We start from the raw sequence: 24,739 nt of genomic DNA on the forward strand, positions 1-24,739 counted from the left end.
TAAGGCACACTTAATTACAGTTTTTTTTTCCTGGGCAGGGGAAGGCAAACTTATCATCTCTGGTTCCTCAGAGATGGACTTAAGGGGTTTATGTGTGTGTGTGTGTGTGTAATGAAGCAGAATGGCCTCATTCCAGCACAGAAAGGGCTAACTCACCCTATTGGGCTCAGCTGAACACTTCCCTTCCTCCTTGCAGGAAGTGGGGGGATGAGGCAAGAAGTATAAGAGCAGGGCCTTGCAGTTCAGTTGGAGCCAGATGTCCTTCCCAGGGAGCTGAACTGCCAGTGGAGCCCACAACCAGCTGTGACAGGCGATGAATCCCCAGAGCACTGATTCCCCACTGCCCCAGGACCCATACAGGATCCAATAGTATCTCCTGGAAAAAAAAAACCGTGGGGGTATCATGTTTACTATAGGAAAGGGCCAGTTACCAGGCAAAATGATAGAGTCTGGATTCTGATCCTCAATGAGCCATGGACCGAATGGTTAACCCTTGAACAAGTCCCTCACACAACTTGTGCTTCAATCAACCCAGCTAGAAATTTTATTATTTTTTTAAAAGTACACTTTTTAAAACTTCACTGAGACCTGGATAGTGCATCTAGTTGTGCTTTCTTGTGAGGAAAAGCATATTTTGAAGTGTCTAACTGGCTATCTCCAAATGTAACAAATCAGCTTCCTGCCACCCTAATGCATTTCTTCTAAAATCAGTAATGTATAAATAGAAAACAGTGCTGCATTTCACAGTTGTGTGTGTGCATGTGGTCACCTAATCTCAGTGCATATGTTCTGTGTGTCATGGAAATAGACAGCTGAATTTAGCAGTCCCATCCAGTCACAGTCCCCCACTGATTTCAGGAAAACAGCAGGGATTGGACCATTGTGTCGAGCAGCACAAAGTTTCTTTTCTTCCTTTGACCTCCTGGGGGTGCTCTCATCTCTCTGCTTCTCTCTCAACTTACAGTATGCATTATCTCAGTGAAATTTCCTGTGTATGCAACTCTCTTGTGCCTTCTGACTATCTCAGGGTTGCTCAGAGTGTGTGTGTAAGACACAGGAGAGAAAAATCCTGGAGAAGGGTTAGCTCCAATTTCAGCGAGTGAAGATGAATATTTACCCCCATGGCATGGACGGTGTGTGGAAGGGCTGGGTGTTGCTGACAGCTCTCTACTTGGCTTCCTACCAAGGTAAAGTCAGGTTGGTTTTCCTCTCCTCAAAAAGGAGAGGAAAGAAAAACCTAATTTTCTATCCACTTTCTGTATTGACCCTCTTTTTGTTTGATCAGAAGCTAAAGGAATTCCAGCATCTGTAGATGTGTGTTATTTACTTTCTCACCTTTCTCTCTGTGTTAAGATTCAGGGAGATTTCTCAAAGACTCTTAAGGAGGGGGGCTGTCTTCTGGGGTTGGTTAAGGAGTGCTATTTGTGTTTGTGGGGGTGAAGAGAGGAGCTACTGTGTTTTTTAAATTATGCTTTCCTGAAATTATTATCCTCCCTTTTCCTTCACTTTGAACTAATTTGTGTGTCAGAACAAAGCCAAGTCATAAACAAAACCACCCCACTAGTCCTGTAAAGGGAAACTGAGAATGTGCAGAGATACAAGGCTAGATTATTTTCTATTTGCAGCTTAACTCCAGCTCTTTTGGAGGTGTACGCACAGCACATTTGCCCTGGGTTCTAGGTGAATGGAGTCTTTCATTATTAACAGAGAGGCAGATAGAGGCAGTTTGTTTGAGTTCAAAGAAGACCATCATTGTAGTCTATAGAGATGCTTAACTTTGCTGTCATTACTGCACAGCATGTGTTTGTGTGTGTGCACACTAGGGAGTGTCACTTCTGCCTGTTTCTCTGGACATACAGGACACCAACCAGCGTGGACTTTGCGTTGATCTATTAACTAGGCTTCTTAATTTTCAGAAATTGAGCTGTCAAGAGATTACTGGGGGGCTCTGAAGTTTTCCCTACTCCAATAGTTTTGAGTATTTCCAGATACGTTGGATACCGTCCAAACTGCCAGCCTCCAGCTGGTGCTCTGGTGCCCTCAGTTGGCCTCGAATCAGGGTCACTTATCTCATGCATGATGTCTCATGGCCTTTGCTGAACACAGAGAAGAGTTTTGTGATTGGGGATTCTGATGTCTGCGAGTAAAAGTTGCTCAGTGAAAATTAAAGCCACAACAGATTAACAAATAAAGGTCTTCGAGCTGCAGGTGGGAAGGACCGAGGTTCTACAATGACCCCTGCACTGCAGTAAAATGATTGTGTGGGACGTACTCCTCTGATCCTAACACACGCTCCCTGCTCTGTTGCTGCCAATGTGCCCTAAAGAAAAATCCACCCTGACCCTAAATCTGGCAATCAGCCTAACATTGGGCAGCTACAAATATTTAATATAAAGAAAAATGGTTTTTTTCACACCTCATCCCCCATTTCCTCGTTACCAGCTGGTAGATTTACTGATGGCTGTGATGTGTGATGGAGAAATCTGCCACAAAATAGGTCTTTATAGTCAGACAATAATTGCTAAGAACATGTCCTATGATTTGGAGTGATGAACAACTAGAGGGTCACACACAGTTGTTTCTATAAGCTGAGTGCATGCCACACTCAGGAGTCCTTTTGCTTCCCTCTAATTCCCCTCTGTAAACTTCCTGTACCACCTTCCCATCTCCCTCTATTTCCAGGACACTCTGCACTGCCAGCCCTTCTCTCGTGCTAAGGACTCTGTATGCCTCCCAATTCTCCTCTCCCTGCTATACCAGGGTCCCCCATTTTCCTCCCCGTGACAGCAGCTCTTTGTGTACTTCCTTCACCCCCACCATTCTTATTTCTTTTCTTTCTGTTTGGGAGAAAAGTCATTCAGAGAGCTGACATTTTAAAACTATATTGGAAAAAAGGGCAGAGCTGAGATGGGGGACTGTTACGGTGGGAGGTGTTCAAAACTGCCCTCAGCTGGTTCTTTGATCTACAGACAAACTGAGTGCACACTTTGCTTTGCTCAGCCCAAAACGTCAAAATCCAGAAACCTCATGCAGCTGGCTGGAAACTGATCAGATACTGGCACACATAGTAAATGCAAGCTCAGGCCACAGAGTTGGCATGCTTTTTAACTCCAGACTATGCCAGTCAGACCAGCGGAGTGCTGGGATGCAGATGGGAGTGTAACACAGAACATGCAGGAGACTGGGACTCAGGAGCAGAGATGGCAGGTGGTGGAAAGAGCAGGCACACAATCTCTATCCTGGAACCCATAACAATTATACAGCATACTGCCACTAAACCCAACGTCTTACTGTTGAGTTGTCATATTAACAACAAGGTGCTGCAGGCAGAGGAACCTGAGCAGTAGCATTGTGACCTCAGAGGTAATTCAGCCAGTCATCACTGATTCCCTCCAGAAACCCTGACCCCCAACATTAAACTTAACCCTAACTCTGCTGCCTGCATGGCCATCTCTCCCCTCGACAGTGCCCATCTGCTGCTGCAGGCAGAGGAGTCTCTTCAGATGAAATAAAACCGTTTTGACTGGGCAAAGATAAAAGAATTTGCCTGAGCCAGGCCTGGTGTGGAAATCTCCAACCTCACTCCTACTCAGCCAATATTGCTCCTGATCCGAAGCAGCCCCATGCTAGTCCAGTCTTGAACCCCTGCACCCACCAGTGCTGTCAAAGCACTTCAGTGATGTCCTGCAGTTTCATTTGCTAACTCATTTCAATCAGAGGGATTGAAGTACTCAATTAACCTGGAAGGAGTGGTTAATGACAGACTGATTTACTGCTGGGGCCAGTCACAGTGCTCCTCTGGCAGTCAGCATCAAATGGGCACTGTATGGAAATCAGACTTTTCCCGTGTTGGTTTCCTGATTGTCACCAAAATCAATAGGATTCTCCCTTCTGGCACCTAGAATGTTCCCTGACATTTTGGAATGGATTGGACTTTGTCTTTAAAAGTTCTCTCATTACAGACAAGTGCCATTGAATTGCGTGTTAGACCTCATAATCGGTATAGTGCCCAGCACCTGTTTCTGAATGGGGCCTCTGGGTGTTAATGTAGTACTAGTAATAATGTTACCTTGGTGAAAGAGGGATGGTTGCCCATGTGGAACTTGCCAGCTGCATTTTCCTCTGGACACATTGACATGGATATTTAAGCAACAAAGAAAGATTTTCAAAGCTCAACAGAAATTAACACTTGCCCTTGATTCCAATGTAACATTTCTTACCTGTACCTCTAAGGTAACCCTTCTGCTGCTCACACTCCATGGATGGCCTTCCAGGGCACACACATCCTGCCTTGGGCTCAGATACTTGGGAGGTCCCTGGCTCTTGACAAATACTGTTCTTTCAAGGTGTGTTATGCCAACAATCAGGCCTCCTCCAATCTGATATTAGTAGCACCCTGCCAGGCATTCAGGCATTCTGCACAGAACACAGTATTTCAAGGGCAGACTGCAGAGCATTGATCAGGCCAGGAATGGACCTGGAATGTTCTTCACGCTATGTGGATGAGGGTAGGGAGAACAGCGAGAGACTATCCAGTTGTTAGTCCCCTGTGCTACTAAAGAGGGTGAAGACTGTGCTACCTAAGGATCAAAGAGTGGGAGGGACTTCAGGGCAGTGAAGCTTTAATCTTCTGTAGATTAAAATACACTTTACTATGAGTCTGATCCAAAGCTCACTGAAGTCAAGGGGAGTCTTTCCAATGTCTTCAGTGAGTTTTTGATTAGGCTCCTAGTGAGGGATTCACTTTTATTAGCTGTCTAGGATAGTGGAGCTAAACATCAGGTTGCGTTTAAAGTAAAAAGATGGTAATGCAAATTTATTATCATTTGTCTGTGGCAGTGCTCTTGATGGGCTGGGTGCTTTTCAGACCGATCAGGACAGGGACATCGGATGCCAGTCTAAGGGCTTGCCTTTACGAACAGTAAGTGCTCAGCAAACTCAGCTGTAAATCTACCCTGACTCAGCCTGCCACGCAGTAAGTGCCCTTGTGGACTCTGCTGCCGCACACTAAAACTTCCCTAGGGCACTTTATTCGACTTGTGTTTCAAAGTGAGGTAGATTAAAGCGCACAACGGAAATTTTAGTGTGTGGCGGCAGGATCCCCAAAGGCAGTGAGTGTGAGGGTACTCTATAGCAAGGCAGATTTCCACTCCAGCTTGCTTCAAACAGACAAGCCCTAAGGACAGATAGAGTTTAGAGGAAGGGAATGGTGGATATGTCCATTAATGGCTACTAGCCAAGATAGCCAGAGATGCAACCCCATGCTCCAGGTGTTCCTAAATCTCTGTCAGAAGCTGGGACTGGACAACAAGGGATGTATCACTTGAAATTGCCCTATTCTGTTCCTTCTCTCTGAAGCATCTAGCACAGAATATTGAGGTAGATGGACTATTGGTTTGACCCAGTATGGCCGTTCTTACGTTCTAATGGCAAAGGGATTTCTGTGAAGAGCCAGGCAAATAACAGGTTTTTTGGTTTGTTGGCAATTTTGAAATGTCAAAAAAATGTCACAGTGGACTGAAAATGAAAGCTTTTCTGTAAATTGAAAAGTTAAAAAAAATGTAATTCGGGTCAAATGAAACATTTTGTTCGACCTGAAATGAAACATTTTGTTTCAGTGTGGAGCATTTTTAAATGTTTGACATTTACAAAAATTAAAATTAATGGAAATTTTGAAACAAAACCTTGTTTCAAACCAAAAAAATCAAAAAGGTTTGTTTCAAAAATTTCAAAACAAGACATTTAGATTTTTTGGGATTTTTAGTTTTTTTTTTTTTTTTAAATGAATTCGCAAACATTTTTGTGTAATGGAATCTGCACTTTTTGCTGGAAAAAAAAAGGGGTTGGTCAAAAAAGTTTGCCCATCTCTATTTCTGTCACACTAAGTCAATTAGCTTCAATTTAGAGCTCATGAGATCTCCTGTGTGAAAACCTAAAAGAAGCAAGACCCATGATTTCTAAAAGTTTTATCACACACTTGAACATTAGGTCATGTTGGCTTTTGCTCATTAACCTTTCAGTAAGCCCAGGCTGCATTGTGAGCAAAGGTACACTTCAGGTAGAAATAATGAGAAAGTTAGTGGTTTCACATGTAGTTTCAGCACAGTTTCACTTTGAATTTTTTCTTGGAACCTGAAACAAAGTAAAACTCTAAAAGGCAAGGCCTCTGGAGAGAAAACCCACGGAAAATTCTATGCTAGGTCACAGAGAGCATCTTTGTGGATTTGGTGCATCTCCACTGCAGAATTTAAACAGGATTCTAAGTTCGGTTGCAGAACTTCTTCTGAAAGTGGATTGATGCAGTGCTTCCCTACTGAAGGAGTGGATGGGTAAGGATCTACAGGAATGTTGAGTGAGGTTCTGTGGCCTGCGAAGTGCAGGGGGTCAGCCTAGGTGATCATATTGGTCCCTTCTAGCCTTAAAGCCAATTAATCAATAGACAGATTGAAAGAATAGATCTAAGGTGACCATCCCCAGCATGAAAGTAGTTGACAATGGTTCCTCCCTGACCCTCCCAACCAATTTTGGAAACAGTTTGGCTGCTAGTGTAGATGGGGTCAAACATATCAACACAATCTCACTGTCTGTAATGATTTGATCCAGTCTATACTGGCAGCTGATCTGTATTCAACACCAATTGAGAGGAGGCCAGGGGAGGCATTGTCAATACAAGATGCTTTTCCCAATGTAGATTTGTCTTAACTACAGTCCCTGTGCAGGACTGCTTTTTTAATCCTGCTTCTGTTCCTCCCCGCAATATCCATGCCCGCTCCTATCAGCTCCCACATTGTTTCTTGCATCTTTATCTCACTCCCACCTGCAAAAACCTTAGATCCTGCAAGAGAGGCAGATTGCCCCATGCTACTAAAAAAAAACCCCCACAAACCTGGATGGTTAATATTCTCTCTCTCTCTCTCTCTCTCTCTCTCTCTCTCACACACACACACACACACACACACACACACACACACTTTTTACTGCTAAAAGAATAAAACAAATCTTGCTTAAGCCATGTAAAAAATACTTTAACTTCAGTTATAATAGACATCAAATCTCTTTCTATCCCTTGCTTGCATTTAAGTATTAAAACCTTCATTTAAAACAAAAGATTTAGTATTTTCCCACAAATTACTGCAGTCTGTTTTTTTTATTTTACCCCACTGAATCCTGCCCACAGCAAAATACATTTAACCCATTCCTGCTATTAGGGCAGCAGGTCCTGCAGGGTCCCAGTCCTGCTGCAGGGCTCTAGTTCGAACAGAAGCTCGAGCTCCTCACCTTTATCTCACTGGCGTGAAAACTCGGAAGCCCAATGATAACAAATTAAGTCAGTCTTGCAACATTCATGAAAATGTACAGCCGAGATACAAAATCTACCTGCCTACCTTTACTGTCATGATCAGAACTGAAAGTAAGAGAGTAGGAGGTGCGTAATAGTTTTCCCGCCTCCATCAACGAAAGAGAGAGAGCCCCCATCCTCTCCTGGCTAGGCAAAGTATTGCTTCCTCACAGTTCCCCCTCCTCCTTGGCTGGTGGGCTAAGGGATCTCCATCCTCTTGTGAAAATCTGCTTCAACAACTGGTTATGGCAAAGATGATAATGAAAAGACTGATGATGTTTTACTCAGTTGTTAAAAAATATATTTACCTGCCCTGGGAAAGTGAATGAGCAGAATGTTGCTAGGCTGATCCTCTGGGAGAGAAGGGAATAGCAAAAAACAAGGGAGATTGAAAAGGGAAGAGGTTTGAAGATCTTTAAGAGGGCATGGAAATTCTCAGAGAAATGGGGGGAAGGAGCTTTCATTTGTTCAAACTGAAGTCTAGATGAAATAGTTAATTTTATTTTAAGACATTCAACAGTGATACAAAGTTAGTTAGGTGATCTTAGAGTTTTCCTCTGCGTTTTGCTTATTGTCTTAAAAAAATCCTGCAGATTTAGACCTCAGTGGGGAAATCATGCCTTTCTTGAAACCCCCAGGATGCTTGCATCATTCTGTGTTACACGGGTTCACCACAGATTGCAGGAACACAGAACTAGGTTTCACAACCAATGCCACAAAACGGTGTGTTGGTTGGGCTGAGGCAAAAATGTTAGGACCCAAATGTTGGCTGGAGGCGGGCACCATATGGAATGCACTGAGACACTTGGATCTTCCAACTGTTGACCATCACTGATAAAGTTTGCATGTGACATAAAAATGAGGAAAGTGGTAAATAATGAGGAGGACAGGTCAGTGACTCAATGCCTCAGAGCAATCTGGATTGCTTGGTAAACAGGGCACAAGCACACTGGGTGTAATAATATGGCTAAATGTAAATGTACACTAACAAAGAATGTAGGCCATACTTACAGGACAGGGGACTCTATCATGGAGAGCAGTGACTCTGAAAAAGTTTTGGGTGTTGTGGAGAATATTCAGCTGAACATGAGATCCCAGTCTGATGCTGTGGCCAAAAGACCTAATGCAGTCCTTGGATGCATAAACGGGAATCTCGAGTAGGGGAAGAGGTTATTTTATCTCTATATTTGCTACGGTTACAACTGCTGTGGGAATACTGTGTCCAGTTTGGTGCCTACAGTCAGAGGAGGATGTTGATACATTGGAGAGGGTTCAGAGAAGAGCCACAAGAATGATTAAAGAATTAGAAAACATGCCTTATACTTATGGACTCAAAGAGCTCAATCTATCTATCTTAACAAAGAAAAGGTTAAGGCGTAACTTGATTACAGACTTTAAATATCTACATGTGGAACAAATATTTAACACTGGGATCTTTAATCTAGCAGAAAAAGGTATAACATGGTCCAATGGCTGAAAGTTGGAGCTAGACAAATTCAGATTGGAAATAAGGCATACATTTTTAATGGTGAGATTAATTAACCATTGGAACAATTTACCAAGTGATAGATTATCCATCACTGACAATTTTAAAATCGAGATTGGATGTTTTTCTAAAATATATATTCTAGGAATTATTTTGGAGAAGTTAAATGGACTGTGTTATACAGGAGGTCAAACTAGATGATCACAATGGTCTCTTCTGGCCTCGGAATCCATGAATCTATGTCAAGACAATTTAGTTCAGAAGGAGGATGTTTGACAAGTGGCAGGTCACCAAGGTGGGAATAGCTTCTATTTGTAGATTTTTCTATTCGTTCAGTCAAAAAGAGCTGGTTGAAAAACAGCAAAACAATGTAGCAAAAAATGTTGAAATTTTCTTTCCATGTTATAGGGTTAAAAACGGACCAATTTTCTACTGTGTGAAAATTGTCCTTGATTTTATTTTACTGATGTTTTCATCAAAATCTTTATAGAATGTTTTGTTTTCTTAAAACTGTGTTTTCTCACTGAAAACTGGTGTTTTGGTAAACAAAACTTTTAAAAATTATTTTAATTTCAAATACTGATTCAAAACATTGAGAAAATGGAAAATGTTATAACATCGATAAACTTCTTTTGTGAAAAGATTATTTTAGAAAAAGACAATTCTCAGTAAAAATGAAATTTGTATGAAAAATGTTGAGCAGTGACTCCTTTGGTGCCTTTTCACTGCCTAATCTGTTCAGTGTGATGGATATAATTGTGGCTGTATGTCTACCTGCAAGCACTTGGCTACATCCTTTCTGTTTGCATGGGGTCTAACGCCAAATGAATGGGGAAGGCCAGAGAAGAGTCAGAGCAGTGAGAAACTCTTGCTCTGGATGGCAGCAAGCAGGAATTGTTCCACCAGTCACCTAGAATTGTTTGAAATGCAATGTTTTGCATTGCACCTGTAATGCGATGTCCATATGAGATATAAGCCCAGCTGCTGGACTCAGCTTCCCAGCCCAGACATGAGAGCTATCCACACCAAAGACTGCACATTGTATCACCGTTTCGTAGGAGAGAAGGATGGAAAATTCCCTGCTAGGTCGTCATCCAGTCCATCCTACATGCAGAGTGCTCTGTCACAATGCTAAAATCTCTAGATGGAGTGGCCATCTGTCTCTCAGCCTCTAGGAACTCCTGTTCAGTGCAAACACAATCATGGTATGATGGGCTGTATCCATTGTGTGCAAAGAGAGAAAGCCCTGGTCTGAATCCTCTGATGTGGGGCCTCAGATTTTGATGGGCCAGCTTTAAAGGGGGAAAATTGGTGGGGATGTGCAGGACTCCTCTGATTCTCAGAGGACCTCATTAGGGAGATAAGAAACAAAAAGAATCCCATGGACACTTTTCAAAGGTGTTGCAAGTACTGTTTCCTCCAATAGAACCCTAACTTCCCTTCCCCTCACTCCCTGGAGACCTCTTTTGTATTCAGGGTTAAAAACCATTCTTCGAAGTTTGCACAAAAACATCCAGAGTGCCCAAACTATTGAGGTCGGCATACAGAGACCCAGTCAGAAATGTCACTGTACCAGAGCCCCTCTAACTTTATTTCTGCCACTCTCAGCATTGTCTGCTGAAATTTAGAAAAAATAGTGTGAAAATAAAAGTAAATAATACATTTAAATGATTCAGGTGCACCAGGAGGGTCTGTACCCAACAATGTTCTAAAGACAACAAACAATGGACAAAACCAGAAAGACTTTAAGAACATTTTTCACTTTCATTTGTCCAAGATCAACTCTGCTGGAGGTCTGTTATTATCTGAGAAAGTCACATGACCTTGCATAGGTTAGTAGAGAGGGCTCTGCATTAGAAACTCAGTTCTTGTCAACGTAGGGATCTAGGCTAGAACATCATTTTCAAACTCCATTTGAACAAGGTTCATCTGTCTTCTGGTTGGCCAGTATTTGAATCAAATTAACCTGAGCCTGTTTTAGTCCTGAAAGACTTTTGTGGTAATTCAGAGCAACGTGTGCTGTTGGCCCCTGCGAGGTACATCAAATGAAAATCCGCAACTCAAATAAAGGTGAAGCCAACAGATCAACAGGATGTAACTTCAGTAAGAGAATATCTTGTCCTCCTAACACTATCATATCTGTACCAAGCTAAACCGCAGAAACATCTTACCAAGGGGTCCCCCTTTATCAATAGTTTCAAAAATACAATGAAGAAATCCCTTTTTTTTTTCCTCTTCAGTTTTTGAAGGAGCATCTGGGGAGATTAGCACCCTGGGACAGTGGCTGGAGGCCCAGTTAGGCAGAACCCAGGTGGGCACTGTTGCAATCTTTCTCCACACGTTTGTACGTGCACTGGAGTACTGACCTACAATACCTTGCCTCACCGTGTCAGTCCTGGTACTCACAGATTTGTCAGTTTACCACCATCTGACCAGCTATGCCAGTCCTGGGTTCCCAACCAACTTTGCTCATATATCTTAATCCTGACTTGCATCACCCTGACACAAGCCCCAGAAACAGCTCTGCTAACACACCTCCGTTTGGAGGTGCAAACGTTCCCTGCTCTTCCTTTGCTGGGCCTCCTCTAAACACAATTTTCAGTAAACGATGCAGGATTTCCAAACTTGGCAGAGAACAACTTCTCATATTAAGGAATTTGAGTGCCAGTTGGTTCCACCTCTGCCTTAGAGAAAATGGAAAACACAAGCAGTCTTGCGTAAACAGGGTGGGGTTAAAAACCAGTCTGATTTTGGGATTGGGGGAGGGGAGTAATAAGCTGTTGCTATTTTTTTTTTTAAAACAGGCATTAACTAAGCCCAGGTTGGGGGGAAGAAGGAACTGAATATAATGCCAGTGATCAGGATTTGTAAGTGAATCATAGGCATTTTAAAATGTCCTCAGTTGAGAGCCATGTACTCCCGCTCACATCATTCTTCCCCCACAGAGGCTGCTGATCCACTTTGATCTCTCTCTGCAAATTTTACAGTGCTAAGACATCATGCAGCTGCATCCCACAGCCCTAGCTCCAGTAAGCGAATGACCTACATAATAACACCACTGCTGCCACCCAAACCAGGAAGAGGGCGAAAGCGCCTTGCTACCTGACACTAATAAAAATAGCATACCTGTTATAGTTCAAGGACACTATGCCTACTGAAAAGAAGTCTTATTTATAGGTTACGATATACTTCCAACTTTTCCACTACATTCTTTACATAAACAGCAAGAACTTTTTCACCCTTTGGTGTCCACCAAACTTGTTGCCACTGAGTGGGAGTTTTGCTACCAGCTTAAATGGAAGCAGGACCCAATCCTAAAATCAAAGAGATTTCTCCTTTTCTTGCTCACTGGGACCCTCTAAAGAAAACTGGATTATTTTATGGGTTCTGTATATTACAAACTGTCCAAACGAAGTGCTATGCTTTAACAGACATTTCTTTTCAGTGCATTATCAGACTGCTATGCAATGAGTCCAAATTCAGATTGTGCTCATACTCTTTTCACTTTCCAGGGCTGGCAGGAGTAGGCTTGGCATAAGAGAAAACATTCTGAACTCCAGAGAGGACAAGTCACGTGTCACTATCATGGTGGCCCTACTGGCCAGTTTTTTTAAAACATGTAGTAAACATTTTATATTGTTACAAGATTTTTCATTCTGCTAGGGTGAAATATCACCGAAATATTTAAATATCTTACAGGTATAACATTAATTGTATTATCAGAAAGGCACTCATCTATGAGAAAGAAATCCATTTCCTTCTGCTGTCTGTGATTCACAGATCTAATCCCTGTGAAAGGAATTTGATATTTACTGATTCATGATTTCTTATATAATTCTACACCACAAGGCATATTACCTTCATCTATTATAGTATAACTTTACTCTGCTCAATTCTCTCCCTCTCCTTCACACACACAAACACGTATGTATAAAGGATACATTCACACACAGAGAGAAATGTATAAAGTATTTTTACTTGCCAGCATTAATGTGGAGAACAACTACTCTAAATGATCAGGCGGGTAATGGTGTAGAGTTAGCCGGCATTGGAGATACCTTAAAGTTTTAGCTCTGCTTGGTGAAATTTCTCTTGTGGGAAACAGGACTCCTGGATTCTAGTTCCAAATCAGATGCCATGGCACACTGTGTAAACTTGTGTGAATTGCTGAACTAACCTCCGTGTGTCTCAGTTTACTCATCTATAAAATGGGAACAGTGCTTATCCACCACATAGTGCTGTTGCAGGTGTTTAATTATATCTTCACAGCGGTGCAAAGAGTTGTTATTCTCAGACATCTCACCATTTATCTTGCATTTTAATTGCTTAGATTTTCTTTTCTCCATGTAGAACAGACAACAGCTTTCATGGTCACCACTCCTTATTCCCTCTACGTCTGCCCAGAAGGACAAAATGTCACCTTGACATGCAAGCTCACTGGGTCGCTCTCTGATCGGCATGACTTACTTTACAAAATTTGGTACTTCAGCAGCGATGGAGACCAAAGCTGCTCTGAGAAGCAACATATCCGCAATGCCACCGAAAGGGACCTGCATCATGAGCTAGGGAAGCATCATGGGACACATAGCAACGTCACTGAAAGGTTCTTACATGGGGAACGAGCAAAACACTTTGGGCTGGAGACCACCTCCGACCACCATGGGACATTTCATATCATCATGATGAATCTAACTCTGCAGGACAGTGGCAATTACTGCTGTTATGTGGTAGAATCTAAAAAGGAACATGGCAAGCAACACCCCCAGCAAGTGGCTCATGGCTTCATGGAACTCCGCATACAGAAAGGTAGATGTGTCTGGGATACATATGCAAAAATGTGTGTGGGAGAAGAAAAAATAGCAGATAAATTCCTGTGCAACTTCAACTCATACTGAAAGCAGTAAAAAGACTCCCAATGACTTTAGTGGGAACTGGACTGGGCCCACAATCAACAGATAAAGTTGGTGCTGTAGATCAGAACTGAGGCAATCAGGCTCAATGTATTTAGCATTCAGGACCGGAAGGCCAGGGCGGGTGCTGTAATCAGGATCAAGGTGCATTTGCAAAACTATGTGGGGCCCAAGCCCAGAAGGGCAACAGGTGTCATAGGTCTGGGTTAAAGGGAGAAAAGAACATCACTTTTTTTTTTTCAAATAAGCAGCTAGAATACACTTCCTCCCTCCCTATTTAGATAATAAAAACAAAGTTACACTGTTTCATTACTTTTCTTCAACCTCTTTCAGAAAAAAAAAGTTCACTTTCAGGCCATAAATGAGAGAAAAATGTCAGATGTTATTTTTGAATGCAAAAGTTATATTTAGTCCTGGACCAGTAATACTTTGATGGTCAAATATCTTGCAAACACTAAGGGCTAGAAATTAAAGCTGTATTTTACTGGAGAGCTAGAAGGCCTAAATTCCAGTGGTGGAAAGCATCACCAGTTTTAGAACTGCAACACTGATTTATAATTTATTTTTAGATTTAAGAAAAATTAGTTAACTGTTTGCTTTAATTACTAGGATTCCTGGCAACTAAGATAATGTGGGTTTTAAAGCACAATAGACGTGAGAGTGGTATAGCATAAAAAAGCAAGTCAAACTGGTCTGTGGAATACCATGCTATAGGTATGCAGAGAGCTGGTTGGGCACATGGTGCTTGTTCTCTTTATCTCTTGCTTAACTGTATTCAAGAGACAACCAAATATCAGTATTATTTTTCCATGCAAACAATTACTGTCATTGCCACAGGGATGTTATGCAATTGTGAATGGATGATCAAGAGGTCTGGGTGGTCGAGAATGGGAGCAGTGATCCACACGATCACAACCGAGAGGGAAGCTGGTTGTCAATAAACAATACCTCCATTAAGATTTGGGCCTCATTATGAAATCATTTGAGAATCCCTGATATAATTATTTTAATTGGTATTTGTTGGGAGTGACCCCATGACACATTGGTAGCTTTGCCACTAGCAACTTGTACTGTAGTATCCCAAATGTGCGTAAATACATCCTTAGACCACATCTTTTCACTCCACAATAGGTGGATTAGATGGAGGGCAGGTCTGAAATAGCAGTCATAACTAATTCTCATAGCCATTTTTAAACCCTAGTTTTTGGAATCTGCAAAGCTGATTTTCTCTATGTCAAAAAGAAAGACAATTGAAGCAATGTTATTACTGGATGAGAACTGAATCCCAGGAGATTTAACCAATTCTTCTCTTTAATTCCACAGCCAGAGAAGCATTTCCAAACTGCACATTTCATCCCGATACCAGCAAAGGGAAAGAAAGTAAGTGCTCTCTATAATGCCCTGCTTATTGTCCTGTTCTATGCATTTTCCTAGGCAGAGGTGTTCATTTTACACGTTTGCATTTCAGTCAAAACCTAGACAAAATAATCCACCCGCAAGAAACAAACTTCAGTTAAATTCCTGGGAGGTTTATTCCCTAGCTTCTGCACAGTAATAGCCATTGTGTAATCTGCAGGACGGTTGTGCCCTGGGTTCCTGGAATCTCCTCAGGCCCAGACTCTCCATGCAGGCTACAAATAACTCTCATTGAGCTCAACGGAAATCACTCATAGCCTCTATAGAGAGAATTAGCATTATGAAACAAAGCATGCTGGGTCAAATTCTTTGCTGGTGTAAACAAGTACAGTTCCTTCCACTGCACCAATCTACACTAGCTGAGAATTTGGCCTGAGTCTTTATATTGTGGTAGTCCACAACTACCAGTTTTCTCTGCATGCTTTTACACACAGGGTTAAATGAACTCCCAAAGCTGTGTCCCAGCATGCACATAAAACGTGGGATAAATTCTTTCAGAATGGTCTTGCCTGTTGTTGCCAAGTCCTGGTGAAGAATGTGGAGGGGAGGAGAGGGAGACAACAGATAGGACAGCACCACTTTCCCCCTTCTCTGTGTTCCTGTCAGTATCCCATCCTGTCCATTCTAACTTCTGGTCAGCATTCCCTAACCCCATACCTGAAGCCATATCCAGCCATTTGTTTTTACACAGAACTCCCTCATTTATTCAATTGGAAATTTCTGTCTGTGGATCAATGGCAGGGTAGAGGCCCCAAATGGTTAGTTGAGTCGAATGTGAAAATGCAGCCGCTATTATACTTTGAGGCCCTCCAGCTATTTTCTGTTTTGCCTCTTCTTCCCCAGCAGTGTATTGTGGAGTGTTTTCTGCACGCTCACATATCCACTCTTATTGCTTATCTGCAGCATCAGATATGTGCATGGTGCTTTACAGAGAAATAAAATACAAAGACCCTTTTCTGAGGCGCTTATGATACAAAACAGCTGGAACCCACTTGGGAGTAACTCATTGTGTCTGACTGGCTGGACTGGTTTACCATCATCAATGATCTGTGATTACGGGTTCAGTCCCCAAACTGTGCAAACAGTGAAAGTAGGAAGTGAGCCATTAGAAAGAGGAATTCTGCAGTGTGCTAACCCTGCAAACCTACCCCTGCAGCACAGACACGGAATGGAGTACATCCGAGAGTCTAATTCAAGGAAACGCAGATCACAAGTCTAACATTTAACTGCCACTGTCACACACAGAGAATTGAGCTGTGAATTATTTTAGAGAGCTGAAGAGTCAGAGCGAAACCTTTTCCTTTGCAATTCCATGAAGACTCTGTTACTACCCTGAGACAGAATCATCTCCCTTCTGACACAGAGGCTAATTTAATTTGAAAACGTGAATATCTAAAGAAGAAATCCAAATCTCATGTGTGTAATCTGACCAATACTTCACATTAATAAATGAGGTATTTATGCACCTATTTATGAATCCTCAAATATGGTGTCCTAAAAAAATCTGTCCCCATTCAAGAATGGGGCCTCTGTGTTAATACAGATGGCTACCCCTTCTGGTGCAGGTCACTTGCCTTCCCAGTTTCACCCTCCTGCCCTAGAACATGGCAGAAGTGGTGCTTACACTAAAGGATACCATCAGAAAGCAGCAGGGTTTAACATAGGGCAAATTAAGAACATAAGAATGGGCATACTGGGTGAGACAAATGGTTCATCTATCCCAGTATCCTGTCTTCCGACAGTGGCCAATGCCAGGTACCTTGGAGGGAATGAGCAGAACAGGTGAGCCCCTGTAGCCCATTTCCAGCCCCTGGCAAACAGAGGCCAGGGACACCCCAGAAAACAGCCCAACATCCCAGCCCATCCTAGTAATAGCCATTGATGGACTAATCCTCCATGAACTTATCTAGTTCTTTTCTGAACCATGTTATATAGTCTTGGCCTTTACAACATCCTCTGGCAAAGAGCTCCACAGGTTGACTGTGTGTTGTGCGCACAGAGAAGATCCCAGAGAAGATGCATCAAATCTGCTCTCACTTTTCTGCAGTTCCAACAAATGCCACGAACACTGATTCTGAATCATGTGCAACCTGCTAGGTGATTAGTCAGCCCTGAAAGAAATCTTTTGCTGAATTAACTCCAAGCCTATATCCCAGTCTAATTACTTAATATTTTGGTACAAAATCTGCCTATCAATTCTGCAGCTCAATCTCTCCTGATTTATTCCCATTACATTTGCTCAATTTATAGTAAATTTAATTTAAAAAAGTTATAAAGGACAGAGATCAAATCTTTAGCTTTCCACAGAAAATCATGAAAATTCCTTAGCTAGATCTGGATTACAAAGTTCTTTCCAGTATAGTGTCAATTTACTTATTACTACCCATAATTGTAAATACAGCTAGTGTTCCTGTATCTCTCTTCCATATTAAAAATAGCACCAAGCTGTGTGACTGAAGAAATTTTTTCACCACAAATTGTTGACATACTGTACATACAATTTCCTTCCTAATCCAGTTGAATGATAACATTTTCCCTTTCTGTTCAGAGAGCTAAGTTATCCTAGAACCTGCTTCTCTAGGTAAATATACAGGAAGACACCCACTTTTAGGCAAGCCTGAATCTGGCCTTTGATTTTGCAGACATAGTAACTATACCACAATTAAACCCACATGGAAATATTGATATTTTTACATCTACCAACCTAATTTGTACCTAAAAGCTTGTAAGTAGGTGTCTAATTAATAATATCTGTGTTGAGAATTCATTGCTGGTAGTGATTTGTTGTCTCCAAATTCAGCCTCCAAAATGCAGATGTGACTGAAAGCTGAAAGCTAGTGTGAAGACCAAGAGTCACTAATTTTTACTAGCCGACTAGGGGTTTGATCGCTCACTGAAGTCAATGGGAGTCTTTCCACAGGCTTCAGTGGACTTTGGGTCAGGCCTCTTATCACTTGTTAAATAATTTTCTACTTATACCTGTAGTACAGGTGGGACTGAACAAAACCCACGTGTCTGAGTATTCCCAGAACTTGGAGAAGTTTGGTTTGGGAACCAAACTTCATGGCTTAAACCAGTGGCTCTCAACCTTTCCAGACTACTGTGCCCCTTTCAGGAATCTGATTTGTCTTGCATAACCCCAGGTTTCACCTCATTTAAAAACGACTTGCTTACAAAATCGGACATAAAAATACAAAAGTGTCACAGCACACTGTTACTGAAAAATTGCTTACTTTCTCATTTTTATCATATAATTATAAGATAAATCAATTGGAATATAAATATTGTACCTACATTTCAGTGTATAGAGCAGTATAAAGAAGTCATTGTCTATGTGAAATTTTAGTTTGTACTGACTTGGCACATATCTGGATGAGTTGATGTACCTCCTGAAAGACCTCTACATACTTCCAGGGGTATGTGTACCCCTGATTGAGAACCACTGGCTTAGACCCACCTCAGTTCTATAGACAGAAGAAATAATGTCACTTGCTACTACTTCTCCAAGGCAATGTCAATCCTTCTGTTATGAGAAGTTTGATGGGTTACCCAGATTGCACAGGAGTAATGGTAGCATGCTTACATGAGACTTCTGGGAACATCAGTGTTACAAAATGCTTCTGGGGTGTCTTGAGGATTTCACAGACAGGAAATGGTAAGTTAAATCTCATTTCAGTGCTGAATTCCCCTCATTGGCCTGTTTAGTGGGTATTCAGTACAACGTTTTGGGCATTGCTTGTTTTTCATTCCAGCTTTGCAGTTCATATATGAAGGGAAGCCCGAACCCACAGAACCTTTTCCCTTTTACTCTTTGAATGCCTTAGCAGATGGGAAGTTCCTGAGAATTAGAACTAGGAGCTTTACTTGTTTATTCAGAAGAGAGCCTGACTTTAGGCCATGCAGTTTGAAACAGCTCTCGCTGGCTCACTTATTTCCCCTCTGACTTTTTGGTTCTGTTTCAGACATCACAGCCGCTGCACTGGCAACAGGGGCATGCATTGTGGGCATTCTCTGCCTGCCCCTCATCCTGATCCTCATTTACAAGCAGAGACAAGCAGTCAACAGCAGGCGTATGTATTAAAAGGTTCCTATTCATATCATCACTGTTCCCCTTCCTCACTTTTATTTCAATATCTCACAGGCCTAATGGCTGAAACTAGCTGATGTGAGGATGAATGCCTTCCTGGGTTCTCTGTCTTAGCTGGTTATTGCTAGGACCTGTCATGAAAGGGAAACTACTAAAGCCCGTATATCTGCACCAATGCAGGAATAAGTCTGCTCTGTCACCCAGCCTCTTCGGGTTGAATTGCAGTAGGCCAAATGATCCCTGACAACATTAAAGGGTGCTGTGTGGCTCTCCCCAAGGGTGAAAATGTATCCATTAGCCAACTGTGAATGTATCCATTAGCCCTCTGAAGCCATCTTCATATTGCCCACGGGAGGCATTCAGGGCTAGAACGGGCAAAGGCTCACTACCAAGTCCATAGATGTACTGAGGTGCCATGAGCACTTGACTGTGTGATAATTCCAGTCACCACATTAGCAGTAATGGAGGTCACTCATCCTAGATCCATATTAATCTCTGTTCTGCACAAGCTTGTGTATTCTTACTGCATCTTACTGTAATTTTACATCAGAATTGTAGGGGGAAGCAAGTTAAAAATGGTAGGAAACCAATGAAACCTGGGTGAGGGGAACATATGGTCACGTTTCACAGTGGTTGCATTTGTGCAAAAAAAAAAAAAAAAAAAAACACGCTAATTTGCAACTGTGGTTATGGAAAACTGTACATATACTGTATGTTAAAGAGCTACATCTCCTCAGTTTCAGTTTCCTCCTTTATAGCTCTGTTCCGTGGCCTTCATCATGTATCTTTGTTAAACATCTTAAAGGCCAGCATCCCACATCTGGGTCATAGCAAGCTGTCAGATATGAAGAGAAGGCTTTCTGGCCTGGAGAAAACAAGCTAATTTATGCAAATCTCTTAGGGATTAGTGATGGGGAGGACAAGGGGAGAGTAGCACAGACAGAGGGCAGGGCATCTTAAAAAAGCTGTAAATATGCAACAGCACGTTTAAAGTGTGCCTGGGTGTGGCAGAGATACTTTCATTACATGACATCAGTTCATGGTCACATCAAATCTCTTTCATTGTTGTATCAACATTTGCTGAAATATATTGTTAATTTTCTTACCTCTAATTTGAGTTTCATTATGAAACAGAAATAGCTTTTCTATTCTGCTTTTTTTCTACTCAAGTGATTGAAAATATAGTTATTATAACTTTCTTTTTTTAAAAAAAGACTCCCTATATTCCACATTTCTATGGCAACAGAATCCCAGAAGAATGTCTCCTCCCTCCCGCCCCCAGAAAGCATGTAGCTCCAGGCAGGAGGTGGGACGCAGGCAGGGCCCTGCTCAGACTCTTTTAGGATTACCACTCATTTTAATGACCAAACAGAAACAGACACCACTTTTTGCTGGGGTCGCGGCTTAAATTCAGCTGGAGCTGTCTGGAGTGGAGCTCCGGTAAATATTTTCAAACCGGGCTAAAGCCCTGAGCCCCAGTGTGCCCTGCTGGGAACCAGTGGGTGACTATGCAGACCTGACTAAAATAAATTAGAGAAGTGGTTTGCGTTGCACAATCTGGTGAAATGCAATTAGTGAAATATAGCAGAGAGTTTCAACATCGATCTCCAGCTGAAAGGAGGGGCACATGTTGGTGCTTCTGTGCCACTGAGTGAATAACCCTAGGTACAGGGAATACTGCCTGTGCACAACCTGGGGTGGTTTTAAAGTGAGTGGCAAAGCAAAAATGAACACTGAGTTAACAGAGACTGACTTGCTGGATGTCCCAGCTAACCAGGTTGTAGGGAGCATGCAGTACAGAAGTAAATTTTAACTATTTCAGTATCTTTTCCCCTGTTTCTGTACGGTTCTCTTGGTCGTTCCTGATTCAGTGGACATACTCCCCAAAATGTGACATCAACAGCTATCAGTGGTCTGAATGTAACTGATGCCAAGCATGCTTGTTATGATGTCACAGACCAATGAATTCTGGGATGTAGTCATTGAACCAAGAAGTATTATTAGGATTTGATGGGGGTAGGGAGAAATGAATTTGAAAAGATTAGCTTAAACTTATTTCTTTGCTGAATGCTTCCCCACAGCCCTGCTCCATTTGGGACTGAAATCAGAATTTAACTTGGTTCAGTTTTTGCTGTGCAAACCACCTTTAAGCAGAGGTCCAGGAGAAAGGGTATGCAACAAAGACAGAACAAACTGACCGGGGGAGCGGTTTTGCAATGGGTACAGCATTAATACCCCTCACAAAACAAGGCAGTATTAACACTCATCCACACAGGCCTATGTTTAGCCATGCAGCATACAAAGTCAGAGTGTAGGGACATGCACACATACTGCACACTAGAGAGGGGCAAACATTTCATAACCCGTTAATAGACAAATGTTGCCCCATTTCCTGTATGCATGTTGTCCACAGATCACAGGGCAAGCTCCTCATTACTTAACATTAGTCAACATAATGCTCAGGTCTCAATGGTTCCTGGCCCTTGTATAGGTGCATGACTGGGGAAGGGCACCTGGGCCCTTCCTACTCCTACACAATCACAGTCCCTGCTCCTGGGGAGGTTCAGAAGGATTACTCCTGCTGTGTGCTCCCAGGGAGATGAAGCATCCTAAAGGCAGAGAGGAGACATGGACAGGACCCTGCACTCTCACTGAACTGCCGAAAGAAGCTAGTACCATCTTGAGTAAATTTGGGGCTGAAAGAATCTTAGCAAGTTAGAGATTATGTGGAACAAATTGGTAAGGAGAATGCTCTGCCTCCAAAATACCACTCCTGCTGCCTTACTTGGGGCAGAGGGAGGGGAATGTGCTATTTCCACCAAAGCCCAGTGCCTTTACATTAATTAATGGCTCCACATTCAGCATATGAATCAACAGCGACTTCCAAGGTTGAGCTGTTCCTCCAGACATAACAAGATACATTCTCTAAAGTTCCCTTGGCTTTCGCAAGTTCTCTGTTCCCTCCATTTGTTGGACTTTTCTGAACCTGACTTGGTTAGGATTGTAAGCAAAAGCATGAAAACCTTAATTAAGCACAGAGCAAAAGGTATCTGCCAACAACTGGATATGGCAGTTGTTCATACAACAACAAATATGTCTCATTGGCATTCTCATTTAATGAATAGCCACAGTTATGAGGAATATTTGGATATTTGGAACTACGGTAAGTTAAGGAGGGCCTATACAGGTTTGCGTTTCCAAACTATGCAGATAGCCTATTTGGAAGCAGACCTGAGAGGTATAATTGTCTTTGTCACTGTGGGGCTGGCAATGTTGGAGATTTACCACACTATTTATTGAGTTGTAACCTGTATTGCTACGTAAGAAACAAATGGTATTCTCCATTTGTGGCCCAGATGCCCTCTACGACAACACCCCAGATATTAGAATTCTTGGTATGTAGTACAAGTGTTTCAGATATACAGGCTTTCGCCCTATTTGCTTGGTCGGCCATAAAAACAAGAAGAAAGTATGTCCATGAAAGGCTAAGTATGATTTAAATGAAATAATGTAGTCCTAATATGTATTTAAATCTTACTTTTGTATATCATTTTAGGACTGATGATTTTAAAGGTGTAACTGATTTTAAGGAAGTATTAATAGTGTGTTTTTAATCTGTTGGGGATTTTTTAAATTTGTATCCGTTTTTTGGAGCTGTGCCAATTTAAAATATGTATTATTCATTGTGTTATATGCAACGGCCTATGGCTAAGACACTAACTTAAGAAACTTCAGACTAGCACCACTCTAAAGGGAGACAGCCAGCTACAAAGGTCCCTTGGTGCACCTGTGAGTCTGGGGTAGAAACTTGCCTCTGCAACTGTCCTTTGAGGGGGTGTGGCTCCCCGATGCATGGCAGTTATTACCCTAAATGGTAAAATTTAGCTCTTGCTCTCTAGTTTGTTCTCATTTTGAGAATTTGTTGTTCAAAATCTTTGTTTTGAATTAACATGTAGGGGCACAGATACCAGGGTGATAGGCCCTATGGACTAATAACTAGAGTGGTGCTACCACCCTGCTAAGGATGAGAGTAGTTTACTGTCTAACAGACAATTTTTTTTAAGTTCTCTGAAATCCATATGCATAGCCAGATTGCTTTGAAATTTGCTATGCCTCATCAGGGCTTTGGGTAGTTAGTGTTCAAAGTTTGGGATCATGTGGACAAGGGGGCTCCAAAGATACAGCTCCTCTTTTTAAAAAAAATCATGGCATCAACGTTTTTCAGTGATTACCGTTTGCACACATCTGGGGCTCAAACTATGGCTCTGATCCTCCCAAAATGATATCCCCTGTGCAGGTTTGATCTCAGTGGTGCCCACTGCCTCTTTGGAGAAGCAATACTTAAAAAGTTATCCAAGGTAAAAGTTGGATTGACTGTGGCTCAAGTGAAGTTGAAGAGCCAGAGAAAGTCACTGGTATATATGCAGCAGGTCTGGGGCTCTGTTGCAAGCCAGTATTTTCAGGCATGCTGACATCATCAGAATAACTAGGTGGCTGAAGGTGATGTGTGATGGCCTCTGAACCTGAGCCACATTTATGTACTGTAGGTATGAGTCATGCCTTTGGCAGCCTTCTGAGAATGTGTTATTTGACCTGAAACCATTTTTTTTTCAACTTTTCAGTATGCTAAAAATGTCAACAAAATTTCATTTTGGGTCAACCTGAAACTATTTTTCAGTATGGCCAACAAACTGAAAAAAAATCACACAGTTCTACACCCAGGTGACTCACAAGCATACCCTTCACCAGCACCCTTTCCTCAAAAAAAACCCCAAACCAACAACAACAGAAATTCACTGCCCAAACACTTCATTAATGCAGAGTTAAGTTTGATTCAAATATCTCGTACCCCACCCCACCCCCTGAAAGTCAAATGCAGCTATACTGAAACTCTGGAAATAAGAAAATATTCCATCCAACGAAGTTAAGGTGCATGCCCCGGGTACAACGCAATGTCACTGCATGCCATTTGTTTGTATTGTGATGTGTGCCACAGATTTGAATGGCAGCATTTATCTGCATGAACCCCATAGGAATCAGCTTTCTGCAGTGAGCACTCCTGATTACAAATGTGAAAGGGATTAATACACCTGTAATGTGCTTTTCTGTGAACATTGCTGCCAGTGAGCTTCATTGCCGGAATACTCATGGGAAGAGAGCACAGAGGGGTGTGTACACAGCCAAAGCCAAATTCTCTAAAATCCAAACAAATCTTTTGGAATTTTTATCACAGTATTTGCCCAACTCTTTCCACATTCTTACACAAAACGCAGTTAACATACATGATTGCAGGCCCATAGGCATGAGAACATTTGCACACAGATCTTCACACAAATGTGCCTGTGCATATACATCTGTATTCATATATAGCCATTTCACATGTGCAATAACAATGTGCATACTTGTATGCCCCATACCTGTTGTTGTTGTATGAATTTGTGCACACACACACATAGATATGAACAAAGAGTTGTCCCAGATGAGGCTTTCTGGAAACCCTT

The 24,739-nt window shown here is 42.0% G+C and overlaps 2 protein-coding genes across 4 annotated transcripts in view; one reads left to right on the forward strand and one right to left on the reverse strand.

Annotated features, from left to right (window-relative positions):
* Positions 1–24,739, reverse strand: part of CDH23 (cadherin related 23) — a 454,320-nt gene that overhangs the window by 48,853 nt on the left and 380,728 nt on the right. The window lies entirely within an intron of this gene.
* The window catches only part of VSIR (V-set immunoregulatory receptor), a 37,104-nt gene continuing 13,417 nt past the window's right edge, over positions 1,053–24,739 (forward strand). For 2 of the 3 annotated variants that reach the window (XM_067552668.1, XM_067552667.1), the window contains exons 1-4: positions 1,053–1,187; positions 13,176–13,631; positions 15,059–15,115; positions 19,114–19,221. In XM_067552668.1, the coding sequence (XP_067408769.1) occupies positions 1,106–1,187; positions 13,176–13,631; positions 15,059–15,115; positions 19,114–19,221 (703 nt within the window). In that variant the 5' untranslated portion in view covers positions 1,053–1,105. The remainder of the gene's footprint in view (positions 1,188–13,175; positions 13,632–15,058; positions 15,116–19,113; positions 19,222–24,739) is intronic. The other variant, XM_067552669.1, reaches the window with a different exon arrangement.

The sequence above is a fragment of the Emydura macquarii genome, unplaced genomic scaffold (genome assembly GCF_026122565.2).
Source record: "Emydura macquarii macquarii isolate MOO-44397 ecotype Brisbane River unplaced genomic scaffold, CSIRO-AGI_Emac_v2 contig_1390, whole genome shotgun sequence".
NCBI classification, from domain to species: domain Eukaryota; kingdom Metazoa; phylum Chordata; order Testudines; family Chelidae; genus Emydura; species Emydura macquarii.